The sequence below is a fragment of the Erithacus rubecula genome (genome assembly GCF_903797595.1).
Source record: "Erithacus rubecula genome assembly, chromosome: 3".
In the NCBI taxonomy this organism is placed as follows: Eukaryota; Metazoa; Chordata; class Aves; order Passeriformes; family Muscicapidae; genus Erithacus; species Erithacus rubecula.
Window position 1 is genome coordinate 981,772 of NC_136689.1, and position 14,536 is coordinate 996,307.

General features: G+C 56.4%; 1 protein-coding gene across 1 annotated transcript in view; it reads right to left on the reverse strand.

The window, feature by feature from the left end:
* Window positions 1-14,536, reverse strand: part of NBEAL2 (neurobeachin like 2) — a 33,984-nt gene that overhangs the window by 7,642 nt on the left and 11,806 nt on the right. Inside the window, 24 exon segments of the mRNA XM_079300799.1 lie at window positions 12-317; window positions 388-525; window positions 1,653-1,812; window positions 3,221-3,399; window positions 4,137-4,778; window positions 5,049-5,134; window positions 5,270-5,429; window positions 5,512-5,670; window positions 5,792-5,945; window positions 6,958-7,060; window positions 7,495-7,654; window positions 7,735-7,868; window positions 8,478-8,649; window positions 8,911-9,003; window positions 9,087-9,169; window positions 9,250-9,580; window positions 9,662-9,781; window positions 10,745-10,877; window positions 10,967-11,538; window positions 12,245-12,343; window positions 12,453-12,536; window positions 12,618-12,695; window positions 13,386-13,492; window positions 13,565-13,850. Of these exon segments, the coding sequence (XP_079156925.1) occupies window positions 12-317; window positions 388-525; window positions 1,653-1,812; window positions 3,221-3,399; window positions 4,137-4,778; window positions 5,049-5,134; window positions 5,270-5,429; window positions 5,512-5,670; window positions 5,792-5,945; window positions 6,958-7,060; window positions 7,495-7,654; window positions 7,735-7,868; window positions 8,478-8,649; window positions 8,911-9,003; window positions 9,087-9,169; window positions 9,250-9,580; window positions 9,662-9,781; window positions 10,745-10,877; window positions 10,967-11,538; window positions 12,245-12,343; window positions 12,453-12,536; window positions 12,618-12,695; window positions 13,386-13,492; window positions 13,565-13,850 (4,539 nt within the window).

Consider the following 14,536-nt stretch of genomic DNA (forward strand, 5'->3'; position numbering starts at 1 on the left):
GCAGCACCCACGTGCTTCTCGATGAAGCCCCTCCACTCCGGGGTGGTGCAGAAGAGCTGGAAATCCTCGTAGAAGGTGGGGCTGCCGTTGGTGGGGGGCAGCGAGGGCAGGAACTGCTGCAGCTGCAGGGTCTCGTAGCACTGGTCCATCAGTGTGCGGATGATGGGCACCAGCCAGGAGAAGGTCTCGGAGCTGGAATCCAGCGAGCGCCGCAGGGGCGTCTCCAGCTTGCCCAGCAGGTAACAAGCCTCATCCCTGCGTGGGGCTGACGTGGTCTGCAGGAGGCTGTGCAGCTTCACATAGGCCAGAGAGTGCAGCTGAGGGGACAGGGGACATCAGGCAGGGCCGCCTCGGTGCCACCACGGTGCCCAGGGAGGGGTGACCCACCTGGGGGTCCTGCAGCAGGATGTAGCCCAGCAGCACTCGCAGCCCCGTCTGCGCCATCTCCTTGAGGTCCGAGGTGCCGTTGGCCAGGTGGTGCCACACGCCCAGCTTGTCCAGCAGGCTGCTGACCCCCTCGTAGATCTGGGGGGACACTGTGAGCCCCCAGCCCACAGCAATCCCACCCCATAGGAATCCCACCCCACAGGAATCCCAGCCCACAGCAATCCCACCCCGCAGCAATCCCACCCCACAGCAATCCCACCCCTGCAGCAATCCCACCCCGCAGCAATCCCACCCCGCAGGAATCCCACCCCACAGCAATCCCAGCTCTGCAGCAATCCCACCCCACAGCAATCCCACCCCGCAGGAATCCCACCCCACAGCAATCCCACCCCGCAGCAATCCCACCCCGCAGCAATCCCACCCCAAAGAATCCCAGCCCTGCAGCAATCCCACCCCGCAGCAATCCCAGCTCTGCAGCAATCCCACCCCGCAGCAATCCCACTCCTGCAGCAATCCCACCCCTGCAGCAATCCCACCCCCAGGAATCCCACCCCACAGGAATCCCAGCTCGCAGCAATCCCACCCCACAGCAGTCCCACCCCGCAGCAATCCCACCCCTGCAGCAATCCCACCCCGCAGCAATCCCACCCCACAGGAATCCCAGCCCTCCTCGGGTTTAGGATCAGGGTAGGACCCAACTCGTGACTAACTATGGGTTTGGCATGAGGTTGGGGTTCAGGAATTACAGTCAGGGCTGGGGTATAGGATTAGAGTTAGGGTTGAGCTTTAGGACAAAGGTATAACAGGAAGGTTGAGGATTAGGATGTAGGAAGGACAGTGAGATTACAAGATGTGAGTTAAAATCAGGGTTTAGGTTTACAGAAAGAGTTAGGCTTCAGATTAGGATTAAGGGTTGGGCTTCATGACAAAGATGTGGAGTTAAGGTTTAGGATCATAATTTAGGAGGCGCAGTTAAATTTAGAGTTTATGAGTTAATCTTAGGGTTTAGGTTCTGGGTTTAGAGTATGAAGGGTTGCACGAACGGTTTAAGATTAAAGTTTAGGATTAAGGATTAGGATTGGGGTTTGATTTAAGATTAGGAATAAGGCAGAGGCTATTTTGTAAAATTAGGATTAGGTTTTGACTACAACCTAATTAATGAGGTTACATCCAAGTTGTGCAGGCGGGGTTAGGGTTTAGGGCTGCCATTAGGGATCAGCCCAGCTGGAGTTTGGGATCAGAAATCCCTGCTCATTGCCATCCACCTTCTCACTCCACAGGGCCTGGTTGTTGTGTCCCTCGGAGAAGAGGAAATCCTGCAGCAGCCGCAGCAGCTTGAGGGCGTTGTGGGTGAGGCCGGGCAGCGCCGCAGAGCCCGACTCCTTCAGGTCCGTCAGCGCCGACTCCAGCATCATCTCCAGCAGGCTGCGAGTGGGGTAGGGATGGGGTTGGGATTGGGGCCAGGGTTGGGGTATAGGGTATAGGGTTAGAGTTGGGGTTGGGATTGGGGTTATAGGGTATAGGGTATAGGGTTAGGGTTGGGGTATAGGGTATAGGATTAGAGTTGGGGTTGGGTTGGGGTATAGGGTATAGGGTTAGGGTTGGGCTATAGAGTTAGGGTTGGGGTTAGGGTCGGGGTTAGGGTCAGGGTTGGGGTTGGGGTTAGGGTTGGGTTATAGGGTTATGGTATAGGGTCAGGGTCAGAGTTTGGGCATAGGGTTACGGTATAGGGTCAGGGTTGGGGTCAGGGTCAGGGTTAGGATCAGGGTCAGGGTTGGGGTGTATGTTTGGGTTAGGGTTGGGGTTGGGTTAGGCTTGGGTTTAGGGTTAGGGTATAGGGTTGGGGTATAGGGTTACGGTATAGGGTCAGGGTTAGGGTTAGGGTATAGGTTTGGGTTAGGGTTAGGGTTAGGGTTGGGGTTAGGGTTGGGTTTAGGGTTAGGGTTAGAGTATAGGTTTGGGTTAGGGTTGGGGTTAGGGTCAGGGTCAGGGTATAGGTTTGGGTTAGGATTAGGGTTGGGGTTAGTATTAGGGTTGGGTTTAGGGTTAGGTTTGGATTAGGGTTGGGTTTAGGGTTAGGGTTGGGTTTAGGGTTAGGTTTGGGGTTAGGGTTAGGTTTGGGGTTAGGGTTAGGTTTGGGGTTAGGGTTGGGTTATAGGGTTATGGTATAGGGTCAGGGTCAGAGTTTGGGCATAGGGTTACGGTATAGGGTCAGGGTTGGGGTCAGGGTCAGGGTTAGGATCAGGGTCAGGGTTGGGGTGTATGTTTGGGTTAGGGTTGGGGTTGGGTTAGGCTTGGGTTTAAGGTTAGGGTATAGGGTTGGGGTATAGGGTTACGGTATAGGGTCAGGGTTAGGGTTAGGGTATAGGTTTGGGTTAGGGTTGGGGTTAGGGTTGGGTTTAGGGTTAGGGTTGGGGTTAGGGTTAGGGTTAGGGTCAGGGTATAGGTTTGGATTAGGGTTGGGGTTAGGGTTAGGCTTATGGTCAGCGTATAGGGTTGGGGTTAGGGTTAGGGTCAGGGTCAGGGTATAGGTTTGGATTAGGGTTGGGTTTAGGATTAGGTTTGGATTAGGGTTGGGGTTAGGGTTAGGGTTGGGTTAGGGTTGGGTTAGGGTTGGGTTAGGGTTAGGGTTAGGGTTGGGTTAGGGTTAGGGTTGGGGTTAGGGTTAGGGTTAGGGTTGGGTTAGGGTTAGGGTTAGGGTTAGGGTTGGGTTAGGGTTAGGGTTAGGGTTGGGTTAGGGTTAGGGTTGGGGTTAGGGTTGGGTTAGGGTTAGGGTTGGGTTTAGGGTCAGGGTTATCAGCAGCTCTGGAGCGTGCCCCTCCCTGGGCCTCACCTGCGCTTGATCTCGTCCGGCGGCCGCACCAGCTCGCAGGCCGTGCCCAGCTTGGTGAGCACTGAGAACACCTGGCCCCGCTCCCTCCAGGCCGCCTCCTCCCAGCCCTCCACCCCGCGCCACAGCACCGAGAAGATGATGTTGGTCAGCAGGTTGCACAGCTCCTCCTCGGGGGTTTGCTGGGGGGGGAGAGGGAGGTGGGGATGAGTGATGGAGTCACTGAGTCTCTCTGAATTCTTCAGAGTGCAGGGATTGAATTAAAACCTTTGGATGGGTTGAAGCATATTAAGCCAATCACACATAAAGTACACATTTAAGTGTGTAAGTTTTAAGGTGAGTTCTAATGCTTTTAGTAAGTGAAAGGTTTCAAATGTCAGAGTAGCAGAGCAAGTTCTAGTGAAGGTTGAAACACACTGATATTTTCAGCAAGAGTCTCCAGGCCCACAGTTGTAGACAGTGCTTAGACATAATAGAGCTATAGGAAGAATATTGCTTATGTTTTTTAGATAGAACAAGGCAGGTTGCATGAGTAGTTGTATAAGTAACCTGGAGTGCTAAGAAACTAGAATTCTATAGGTTAAGGAGTGGTGGTCTGAGTTTGCATCTTAGCTTGTTGGAAAAATCCTACATAGGAGTTTGTACTGGGGAGAGTTGTTGCTTTTAGTCATTGGCTTTTGCCAGGGCTTTTAGCCATTCCCTTATTGCCACTGCATTTGCCATTGCTTTTTGCTGTTGCCTTTTGAGACTGATGTGCTTTGTAATAAATAACCTTTTTAACTATTAGCTGCTTTGCTTATTTAAGATAACCTGACGAAATAGGAGCCAAGAGCTCAGAGAAGGAGCCTAAGAGGTCCAGAGTTGGTGCCATAGAGCACCAGAGGTCTGAGAACCTCACAGACGAGGGTGTGGGGCTCACCTGGGGGTTGCTGGTGTTGGAGATGTTGTCACTGGGCAGCACATCCTGGTAGCTGCTCTCGTCCAGCACGTTGGACAGGCTGGAGCTCTTGCGCGCTCGCATTCCCGGGAAGGGCTTGAAGCTCTCCAGGGGCGAGGGGGTGCCGGGGCCGCTGGCCGGGGTCTGGGTGCCGCTCTCGGCCGTGGCCATGGAGCTGGTGCTGGCCAGGTCCAGCCCCAGCTCGAAGGGCGAGGTGGAGAAGGGGGACAGCGGGTGGTAGACGCCGTCGAAGGAGGGACCGTCCCCGGGGTTGGAGGACGAGCGGCTGGCGCGGTCCGAGGAGTCGAAGGATTTGAAGTTGTAGGAGTGGAAGGACTTGGTGCGGCCGCTGGGGGAGATGGAGTGGTCGGAGAAACCCTCGGAGAGCTCCTGGTCTGAGGCCTCGTAGCCCAGAGGGAGGAAGACATCGAGCTCCTGCAGCTCGGCGGGGGGAGGGCTCAGCCTGTCCCTGCCCTGGGGCTCCGGGCAGCCCGAGGTGCTCAGGCTGGGCTGGCGGCACTCGTAGGATTCCTTCACGTAGAGCTTGGTGAGAGTGTCCTGCCAGCCAGCCAACCTGGCCAGCTGCTTCACCAGGTCCTGCTGGGCATAGATCAGGTGGAAGAGCTGCAGGAGGAGGAGGGGGAGGAGGAGGAGAAGGAAGGATATTGAATGCTGCTGCCTCAGCTCTTGACAGATGGACCCACCCCAGGAACAGGAGCACCCCAGACCCTCCAAAACCATCACAGCAAACTGGAGCTGCACCATTTCCATGCTGGCAGATCCATGTCACCACCATCCCCACGGCCACCACTTTTGGGCACAGCTGGGTGTCCGAGAAGCTCAGCCCCGAGGTGACACCTCTGTCACCTCCCGTTGTGCCCTGGCCCCGCTCACCTTGCGGCAGATGTCGAGCCGGATGCTCAGCTCAGCCCGGTGGGACAGGTACACCACGGCCACCAGGTCCTTGTAGTTGGGAGGGTCTGTGGACAAGGAGAGCAGCACAGTGGTGGGACACTTCCTGCTGTCCCCAAAAGCCACCAAAGACCCAGCCCAGCTGAGGCTGGTGGGAAGCCACCATGGCACACGGGTGGGATGGTGCCTGGTTTCTTTGGTACCTGCTCCCAGCACCTGCTCCGAGAGGCAGCGGAAGAGCAGCATGGAGCCGGGAATGTCGCTGAGGTAGGAGATGAGCCCGTGGTACCCGATGTCCTTCAGCTTCAGGCGGCTCTTGCTGCGCTCAGGAACCTTCTCGTACTTCAACATCTTGTAGAGGATCTGTGGGGACAGCAAGGAGGTCACCTGGCTGTGACATCCCTGCTGGGGACAGCAGGATGTGGCCGCTGGGGATCCACCCTACCTTGAAAACCCTTTCCCGCACTTCATCCGAGAACTTCTTCTGCACCAGCAGGGAGAAGAGCAGCTCCACGTGGCCCGGCTCGAAGAGGAAGGCAAAGAGCTGCTCCTGGGCTGGGGAGCCCTTCAGCAGGCTGTGGATCACCTCCAGTGCCCCACACACCTGCAGGACACAGGGATGGTTGTTCACTGCTCCCCGAGTGTCCCACCAGGACCTCAATGGCTTCTCCCCAGACCATGTTTCACTGAGGGCTTTGGGGACCACAGCGTGGCCAGTGACACACCTGCTGCTCATCCTGTGCCCCAGCCAGGTAGTTCAGCAAGCTCTGCATCTCCTCCCCAGAGAAGCTCCTGCAGAAGAAATCCTTCACCAGGCTGAAGAGGGATGTCTGCACTGTCCTGATTTCATCGGTGGCCGTGGTCTTCTCCCTGGAGGTGCTGATGGACAGACACACGTGGGGATGTGTCCCTTGTCACCCACCACTCATTGCCAGCATCATCCCAAATCCCAACACAAAGCCTGAGGAGCTCCAGGGATCTGCCCCTGGGACATGTCCATTCCAAATCCCAACACAAAGCCTGAGGAGCTCCAGGGATCAGCCCCTGGGACATGTCCACTCCAAATCCCAACACAAAGCCTGAGGAGCTCCAGGGATCAGCCCCTGGGACATGTCCACTCCAAATCCCAACACAAAGCCTGAGGAGCTCCAGGGATCTGCCCCTGGGACATGTCCATTCCTAATCCCAACACAAAGCCTGAGGAGCTCCAGGGATCTGCCCCTAGGACATGTCCACTCCAAATCCCAACACAAAGCCTGAGGAGCTCCAGAGAAAAGCCTCTGGGACATGTCCACTCCTAATCCCAACACAAAGCCTGAGGAGCTCCAGGGATCTGCCCCTGGGACATGTCCACTCCAAATCCCAACACAAAGCCTGAGGAGCTCCAGGGATCTGCCCCTAGGACATGTCCACTCCAAATCCCAACACAAAGCCTGAGGAGCTCCAGAGAAAAGCCTCTGGGACATGTCCACTCCAAATCCCAACACAAAGCCTGAGGAGCTCCAGAGAAAAGCCTCTGGGACATGTCCACTCCTAATCCCAACACAAAGCCTGAGGAGCTCCAGGGATCTGCCCCTGGGACATGTCCATTCCTAATCCCAACACAAAGCCTGAGGAGCTCCAGGGATCTGCCCCTGGGACGTGTCCAATCCACACATTTGGGTCCTCTTGCTGCAGAAGCCACCACACTCTTGGTGGCTGCTGGGGGTGAACTTTGGAGCTGGGCACAGGCTCAGTGATGGGACGTGGAAGGTTCTGCACCCACCACAACGCTCCCATTCTGAAGGAGGGTTATTATCCCACAGGAATGATGTTCAGCCCAACTGCAGCTCCCAGGGGTGAAGCCCATCCCCAGTCCCACCCCAGGATCCAGCCCTGCGTGGCAGCTGACCCGTAGTAGGTGCGGATGGAGTCCAGGATGAACTGCACCCCGTATTTCCTGCGGATGCGCTGCTTGTGGTCCTTGACCACGCTGGCCAGGTACTGGATGTGACCTGCAGGGAGAAGGTGTCAGGATCCCAGGTGTGGATGATAAACGGTCCCTGAAAAAGGCCCTTGGGATTTTGTGCCCTGACACAACGAAACCTTTCATGAGTGATGTCCCCCATCCCCACCAAAACCCCTGTTATCATTTAAGATTTCTATTGGTTTTTAACTTTACTAGATGATTGGTCTTTTCTCACCTAGAATCTTAAAGCAATTGGATAGTTCTCAACTCATAATTTTACCAGTTACAAATTCAATCCCCTGAAATCTATAAAAACCCCTTGCTATGCTATCTAACCAGATGTTGCTGGTTCGAAGAAATAAAGCCACTTTTGGAACCTCTGTGGCGAGTCCCCAAGTCTCTCAGACTTGGAGCCCTCAGAGCTATCCAGACCCTGCAGGCTGGGTGGGATGGACACTGCCAGGGGTTTCCAGCTCCCACCTAAGCGCACGGCGAAGTCGCTGTTGCTCCAGATGCGGAAATCGAAGAGCAGGTGCTGGTAGAGCAGGTGCAGCAGGAGCCCGCTGCCCTCGGAAGCCACCTGCTCCATGAGGATCTGCGAGGCCACCAAGGTGCTCATGTCCAGCAGCGTGCCAGGGACCTGCCAGGGGTGACAGGGGACACTTCCAGCCCCTTGGGGACGGCCAGCACGGTGGGGTGGGGTCGGGGAGCCTCCCGCACCTTGTGCAGCAGCGCGGCGATGACGGCCGGCCCGTGGCACTGCACCAGGCTCTCCTGGTTCACCGCGTGGTTCCGCAGGAAATTCTTCACCAGCAGCAGGAAAGCAGCCACGCTGTTCCTCTCCAGCCTGCTCTCTGCAGGGCACCAGCAGCTGTGAGCCTGGGCCCACCAAACCCCCTCCTGGAGATCCCATGCAGTTATCTCCAAATTTTCCACCCTGCTCTCTCCTGAGCTCACCCAAATCCCCTCCAGGAGATCCCATGCAGTTGTCTCCAAATTTTCCACCCTGCTCTCTCCTCAGGCCACCCAAATCCCCTCCAGGAGATCCCATGCAGTTGTTTCTCCAAATTTTTCACCCTGCTCTCTTCCCTAGGCTCACTCAAACCCCCTCCTGGAGATCCCACACAGTTGTCTCTCCAAATTTTCCACCCTGCTCTCCTGTTTTTTCCATATTTAAAGAGATTGAAGCCTCTGCTGCTTTGAGCAGCTGGATACTGGGAGAAAGCACATTCCACCCATGCCAAAGGTTCCTGGAGCCACCCTCACCTTCCCAGAACTGTTTGTGACTAACTGGCTCATAACAAGATCCCAAGTGGCTCCTCCATTACCTTCTAACTCCTGGAGCCTCAGGCAGGACCTTTCCTGCCCATGCTGGACACCTGCCACGTCCAGGAACCCCTTTGTGGTCACCTCCAGCCACCCAAGCAGGACAGCTCCTGCTCCACACGCCCTGAACTCCTCACCTGAAGACTTTCCCAGTGGGATGAGCATGCCCTGGGGGTTCCTGGAGGACGTCAGCTCTGGCCCCACCAGGTCATTGGTCTCTTGCTCCTCCTCAGGCTCCTCTGTCTTGGACACCACTTGCTCGAGCAGGGGCAGGAGCACCCCCATGCCACCCACACAGTTGACCACGTCCTGGGGGAGGGAGGGAAGAGGCTTTGCTGGGTGCTGACAGCAGCGTGGAGGAGGAGGAGGAGGTCCATGGCACCTGGGGTCCTCAAAAGTCACCTGCTCCCCTGCACCACCCATGCTGCCCACCTTGGAAGATGAGGATCTATGGGACAGAAGGATCCAACACCACAGGCAGAGTCCCTGCAGGGCCCAGGGGACCTGTGGGGGTCCTGCCTGGGATTGTGCCCCAGGAGGTGCCCCCATGTCATCCTGTGCCCAGCCTACCTTGATGTCCCAGTTGACCACTTTGTGTCCCGTCAGCCTCCCGTCCAAGCCGTGGCTGGGAGAGAGGTCCAAGCAGATGTTGTTCCTGCAGGCCTGGAAGAGAACATCATGGGAGCATCCTCGTGCTCCTGGACGTGTCCCTGGTGGCACAGGGTCCAGAATTCTTTCCTGCTCACCTGGGGGGTGTAGTACAGCAAGAGTTTACTGCTGAGCTCCGCCAAGTCACCTTCCAGCGTGAACGGGGACGTGACATTTGGTCCTGGGGGAGAAGACTGGGGTGAGCTGGGCCATGGTGGAGGAGACCCCTGGGGACATCCTCCATGTCCCACCCTGATGTACCTGCACAGAAGAGAGCCTTGACCTGGGCTTGCTGCAGAGCCTCACAGAAGATGGCCACGGAGCCCAGGTGACCCTCCAGCGAGGTGGGGCTGCCCCACTCTGTGTCCTGGCTTCCAGCTGCCGTGGTGGCCACCACCCCCTCCGTGGGCAGCTGGGTGGGGGTCCAAGAGTGGGGACTGAGGGTGGCAGGGACAGACTGGGAACGTCCCAGCACAGGGTGTTGGGGGAAGACCAGCTCTGGCCCGTGGGATGCCGGGGGGTGGCCGGCAGTGCTGGTGGCCGTCGTGGTGGTCCGGTGGCCAGCAGAGCCGATGCAGCAGGAGGTGAAGGACTGGGAGAGAGAAGGGATCACACTCAGCCCCCAGTGAGGCCGTGCAGAGGGGTCTGGGTGGGCTCTGGGAGGACCCCTGACCTCGTGGAGGGACGGGAAGCGGAGCTGTGCTGTTTTCCTCAGCTGTCCATCAGCGTAAATGCTGACGATGTTCTGGCCGAAGGGGCGGCGGCCGGCAACGTGGACAATGTCAACACAGTGCTGGGGGACAGAGAGGGACATCAGGGCATTGTGGTGGCCCTGACAAACATGGGCTGATGGGGCCAGAAATGTGTATTCTGTCACCATCTGTTGGAGCTGGGTGGGGCAGTGCCCCTGATCTCCTGACATATATTCTCTGCTAATGGGCCATCTTTAAACCAGCTGGGCAATCATCTTTATCCTTCCCATGACCCACCCTTCATCCAGGAGATATCACCTGTTAATGGGCCATTGTTAGAAACTGGGTGTGGCAGCAATTCTTATCTCTGTGGGAGATATCTCCTGTTAATGGGCCATTGTTAAAAACTGGGTGGGGCAGTGACCCTGATTTCCTAGCACATATTATCTGCTAATGGGCCATCTTTAAACCAGCTGGGACAATCATCTTAATTTTTTTCCACAACTCATCCTCCCTCCAGGAACATATCATCTACAGCTGGGCCATTAACTCCCATTGTATGAGTGATAAAATTCCATCATCCCACTGGGAGATGCTCCAGCCAGGGCAGAAGCCAAGCCTTTCCCACCCAGATAAAAACTGAGGAACCTTCTTTCCACTGGATTGCAGAGGAAAGCCAGACCCTTCCACATCATCCCTGGAGCTTCAGAGGAAACTGCACCTTCTCCAGGAGCACTGCTCCAGCTGAACCACATCTGCCCCTGCAGGAGGATGCAGCACCATGGAATGGGACTGTGCCACCACCCTGACTGACTGACTGTGTCAGCTTGGATTCTGACTCTGGCAGGGTTTGGGATTGTTCTTCGTAATACTGCATTTCTATTTTAATTTTCCTAGTAAAAACTGCTATTCCTAATTCCTAATTGTCTGAGAGCCCCTTAATTTCAAATCATAATAACTTGGAGGGAGGGGGTTTATTCTCCATTTCAGAGTGAAGTTCCTGCCTTTATTGGCAGAGTCCTGTCCTCCAAACCAGGACACACAGGGATGAGGACAATCCTCACCCAAGCAGAGTCATTGAAGGCAAACTCTGGCAGTGCCACTGTCATGTAATCCTTCTTGGTGCACACAGCCACCACCAGCACGCCGCCCGCCGTGAAGAACGCCTCAAAGCCCGTCCCGCCCGCCGTGAAGAAGCTGGTGGAGAAAACCAGGGAGAAAACCACGCTGGGGACGCTGGTGCTGCCCCTCCTCACCCTCACCTCACCCCCTCCAGCGAGCATCACCTGTAGAGCTGCCTCCTCTTGGGCCTCACCGGCGGCTCCGGCTCCTCCTCGCTCAGGCACAGCCAGGCGTGGAAGGCGAAGGCGCCGCCCGGCCACTTCTGGACGGTGGGCACCATGATGCCGGCCATGCCGGGGCTCAGGTCGAAGCTCTGCAGTGCCCGGGGAGCGCCCTCGCCCCTGGCCATGCCCGACAGCGCCCGGATGACCGGAGCCACGTAGGGATGGGGCGGCCGGCCCCGCTCGCGCCGCAGCAGCCGCAGCAGCTGCCGCAGCTCGCCGGGCCGGATGGACAGGCTGCCCAAGGAGCGCAGCAGCTCCAGCAGGTTTTGGGAGCAGGCAGTGGGAAGTGCTGGCTCGCTGGCCAGGGCGGCCAGCAGGGAGCCCACCATGCCTGCCTTGACGCAGGTGAGGCGGCTGGGCAGGGAGGCCTCGCAGAGGCGCCGCAGCCACGCCGACAGGAACGCCTGGAGGTCGCGGCAGCGCAGCGCCGGCAGCCAGGCCAGCAGGATCAGCAGGGGCTGCTCGTTGCGGATGGCACGCACCGGGAAGGAGCTGTGGTCACCCTCCACTGCCTGCAGGGACACGAGAAGGGGTTGGTGCAGCTCCAGTGCTTGTGTAGACCCCAGGGTCTTAGGGACTCCCATGCATCCGGAATTTGGAGGCACCAAGGGTCTCATGGATTAAAGATCTTGGAGAACCTTGTGCATCAAGTATGGCAGAGACCCTTGTGCATCCATCCTTCAGGAGATCCTGTGCATGAAGGATTTCATGCATCTAGAATCTGAGGTACCGCCATGCATCAAGGATCTTGGAGATCCTCACGGGTTAAGGAACTTGGAGACTCCCATGCATTAATAGTTTTGGAGATACTGTGCATCCCCAAGTACCAAGAATCTTGGGGAACCTCCACATGTCAAGGATTTTGGAGACCCTCATGCACCAAGCATTCTGGAGATTCTTGTGCATCCAGAATCCTGGAGCATTAAGAATCTTTGTGCATGAAGTGCCTTGGAGGCCTCCATAAATCAAGGATCTCGGAGACCCTCATGCATGAAGCACCTTGGAGACCCTCCTGTGTCCAGAGTGAGCAGTTCCACATCCAAAAGGGCTCAAAACTCCCAAACCCAAGTACAACTCCAAGTGAAAGATGACCCCAGCACCCCCTGGGAGGAAGCTGCTGAGAAACCAGCAGAGTGGAGAGGATGGGGGGGCTCAGAAATGGGAGATCCACAGGAACCCCCAGTGCCAAGAGTCAGGAAAGGTGGGAATGGTGCTCACCATGTTGAGGAGCTCCTGGAGCAGACGCTGGGTGGGCTGGCCCTGGCTCCTCAGCACCTCGTAGAGGTGGGCATAGCCAATGCGCTCCTTGAACACCTCCTGGAAGCACAGAGACAGTGGAATCCCAGCTGAGCCACCTCAACCCAGATAACAAACCCCAAATCCCTCTGGTTTTGGGGTGTCCTCCCCAGGGAGGGCCCCTGCCCACCTTGGCCGAGGGCGAGTTGCTCATGATGGCCGTGAGCACGGCGAGGGCGTGGACAGCGATGGCATCGGAGCTGCTGGCGCTGCCCTAGGGGGACACAGGGATGGGGGAGCTGCTGGGACATGGGAATGGGGACACAGCCTCCATGGGGGTTGGGTTATGGGGTACCTGCTGCAGTCCATCCCCGTTCCGTGTGGGAGCCTCATCTTGGGGTTCACCTGCCTCCCGCGAGCTGCCGAGGTAGAGCTGTGGGACACGGGTGGGCATGGGACACAGGGAAATGGTTCTGGGGGTCCCCACCCTGTGGATGTGTCCCAGGATCGTTCAGAGATGGGAATGGTGAGGGTGGAGGTGGAGATGAAGGTGCCCAACCCTGGTGTCACCAAAAGGGACACAGCACCCTGTCCCATGAACATTTAGAGCTGGGAGGAGTGAGGATGCAGATGAAGGGGTGTCACCCTAAACCTCAAGGATTATTTAGCATCAGGAAGGCAATGAAGATGGGAATGAGGATGGGAATGGGAATGGAGATGGAGATAGGGATGGGGATGAGAAAGAGGATGGGGATGAAGATGAGGATGGGGACAAGGATGGGGATGGAGATGAGGATGGGGATGGGGACGGGGAAGAGGATGGGGAAGAGGATAGGGATGAAGATGAAGATGAGGAAGGGGATGAGCATGGGGATGGAGATGACGATGGAGATAAGAATGGGGATGAGGACAGGAATGAGGAAGAGAATGGGGATGAGGATGGGGATGGAAACGGGGATGGGGATGGTGATGAAGATGGAGATGAGGATGGAGATGAGGACGGGAATGAGGAAGAGAATGGGGATGAGGATGGGGATGGAAATGGGGATGGGGATGAAGATGGTGACGAGGATGGAGATGAGGATGGCAATGAGGACGAGGACACCGAGGTGCCAGCCCCTACCTTGCTGTTCTGGAGCAGGCGGATGATGTGCTCGAAGCAGTTGTTGCTGAGGAACACGGCCTGGAGCACCGGCCGGTCCTGGCAGCTCAGCATGGCCGGGATGGCGTCTGCAGACAGCGAGCCTGGCTCAGCCCCATCCCACTCCCACCACCCCAAACCCCACCCCAACCCCAACCTACCCAACATGAGCACGCGCAGGGCGATGAGGCCGCCGGCCGCCTCGGGCGCCAGCGAGGCCGCGGGCAGGTCGGAGTTGAGCACCCTGAAATATCCATCCAGGAGGCTGCGCAGGGACACGGGGCCGGCGCCGGGGCTGGAGCCGTGCAGGACGTGGACGGCGGCCACCACGGAGCGCAGCGTCACCTCCAGCAGCGCGGGGCTCGGGGCGGCCCCGCTGCCGCCCCGCTGCAGCACCCCCAGCAGCACCTCCAGCGCCGCCGGCGTGATGGCCTGCAGCGCGTTGGGCTGCGGGGTTTGGCAAATTTGGGATGTGGGTGGGAGTTCCGTCATTGAAGGAGCCCTTTATTGACCCCGGGATTTATTGACCCAGGGATTTATTGGCCCCGTTATTTACCAATCCCGTTATTTATCGATCCCATTATTTACTGACCCCATTATTTATTGACCCCGTTATTTATCAATGCCATTATTTATTGGCCCCCTTATTTACTGACCCCGTTATTTATCAATCCTGGTATTTATTGACTCCATTATTTATTGGCCTCGTTATTTATCAATCCCGTTATTTATTGGCCTCGTTATTTATCAATCCCGTTATTTATCGATCCCATTATTTACTGACCCCATTATTTGTTGACCCAGCTATTTATCGATCTTGTATTTACTGACCCCATTATTTATACGTCCTGTTATTTACTGACCCCGTTATTTACTGACCCCGTTATTTATCGATCCTGTTATTTATTGACCCCATTATTTATTGGCCTCGTTATTTATCGACCCCGTTATTTACTGACCCCATTATTTATACGCCCAGTTATTTATCGATCCCATTATTTATTGATCCCATTATTTATTGAACCCGCTCTTTATTGACGCTGTTATTTGTTGATCCTGTCATTTACTGACCCCATTATTTTTTGACCCCGTTGTTCTTTGACCCTGTAATTTATTGATCCCATTATTTATTG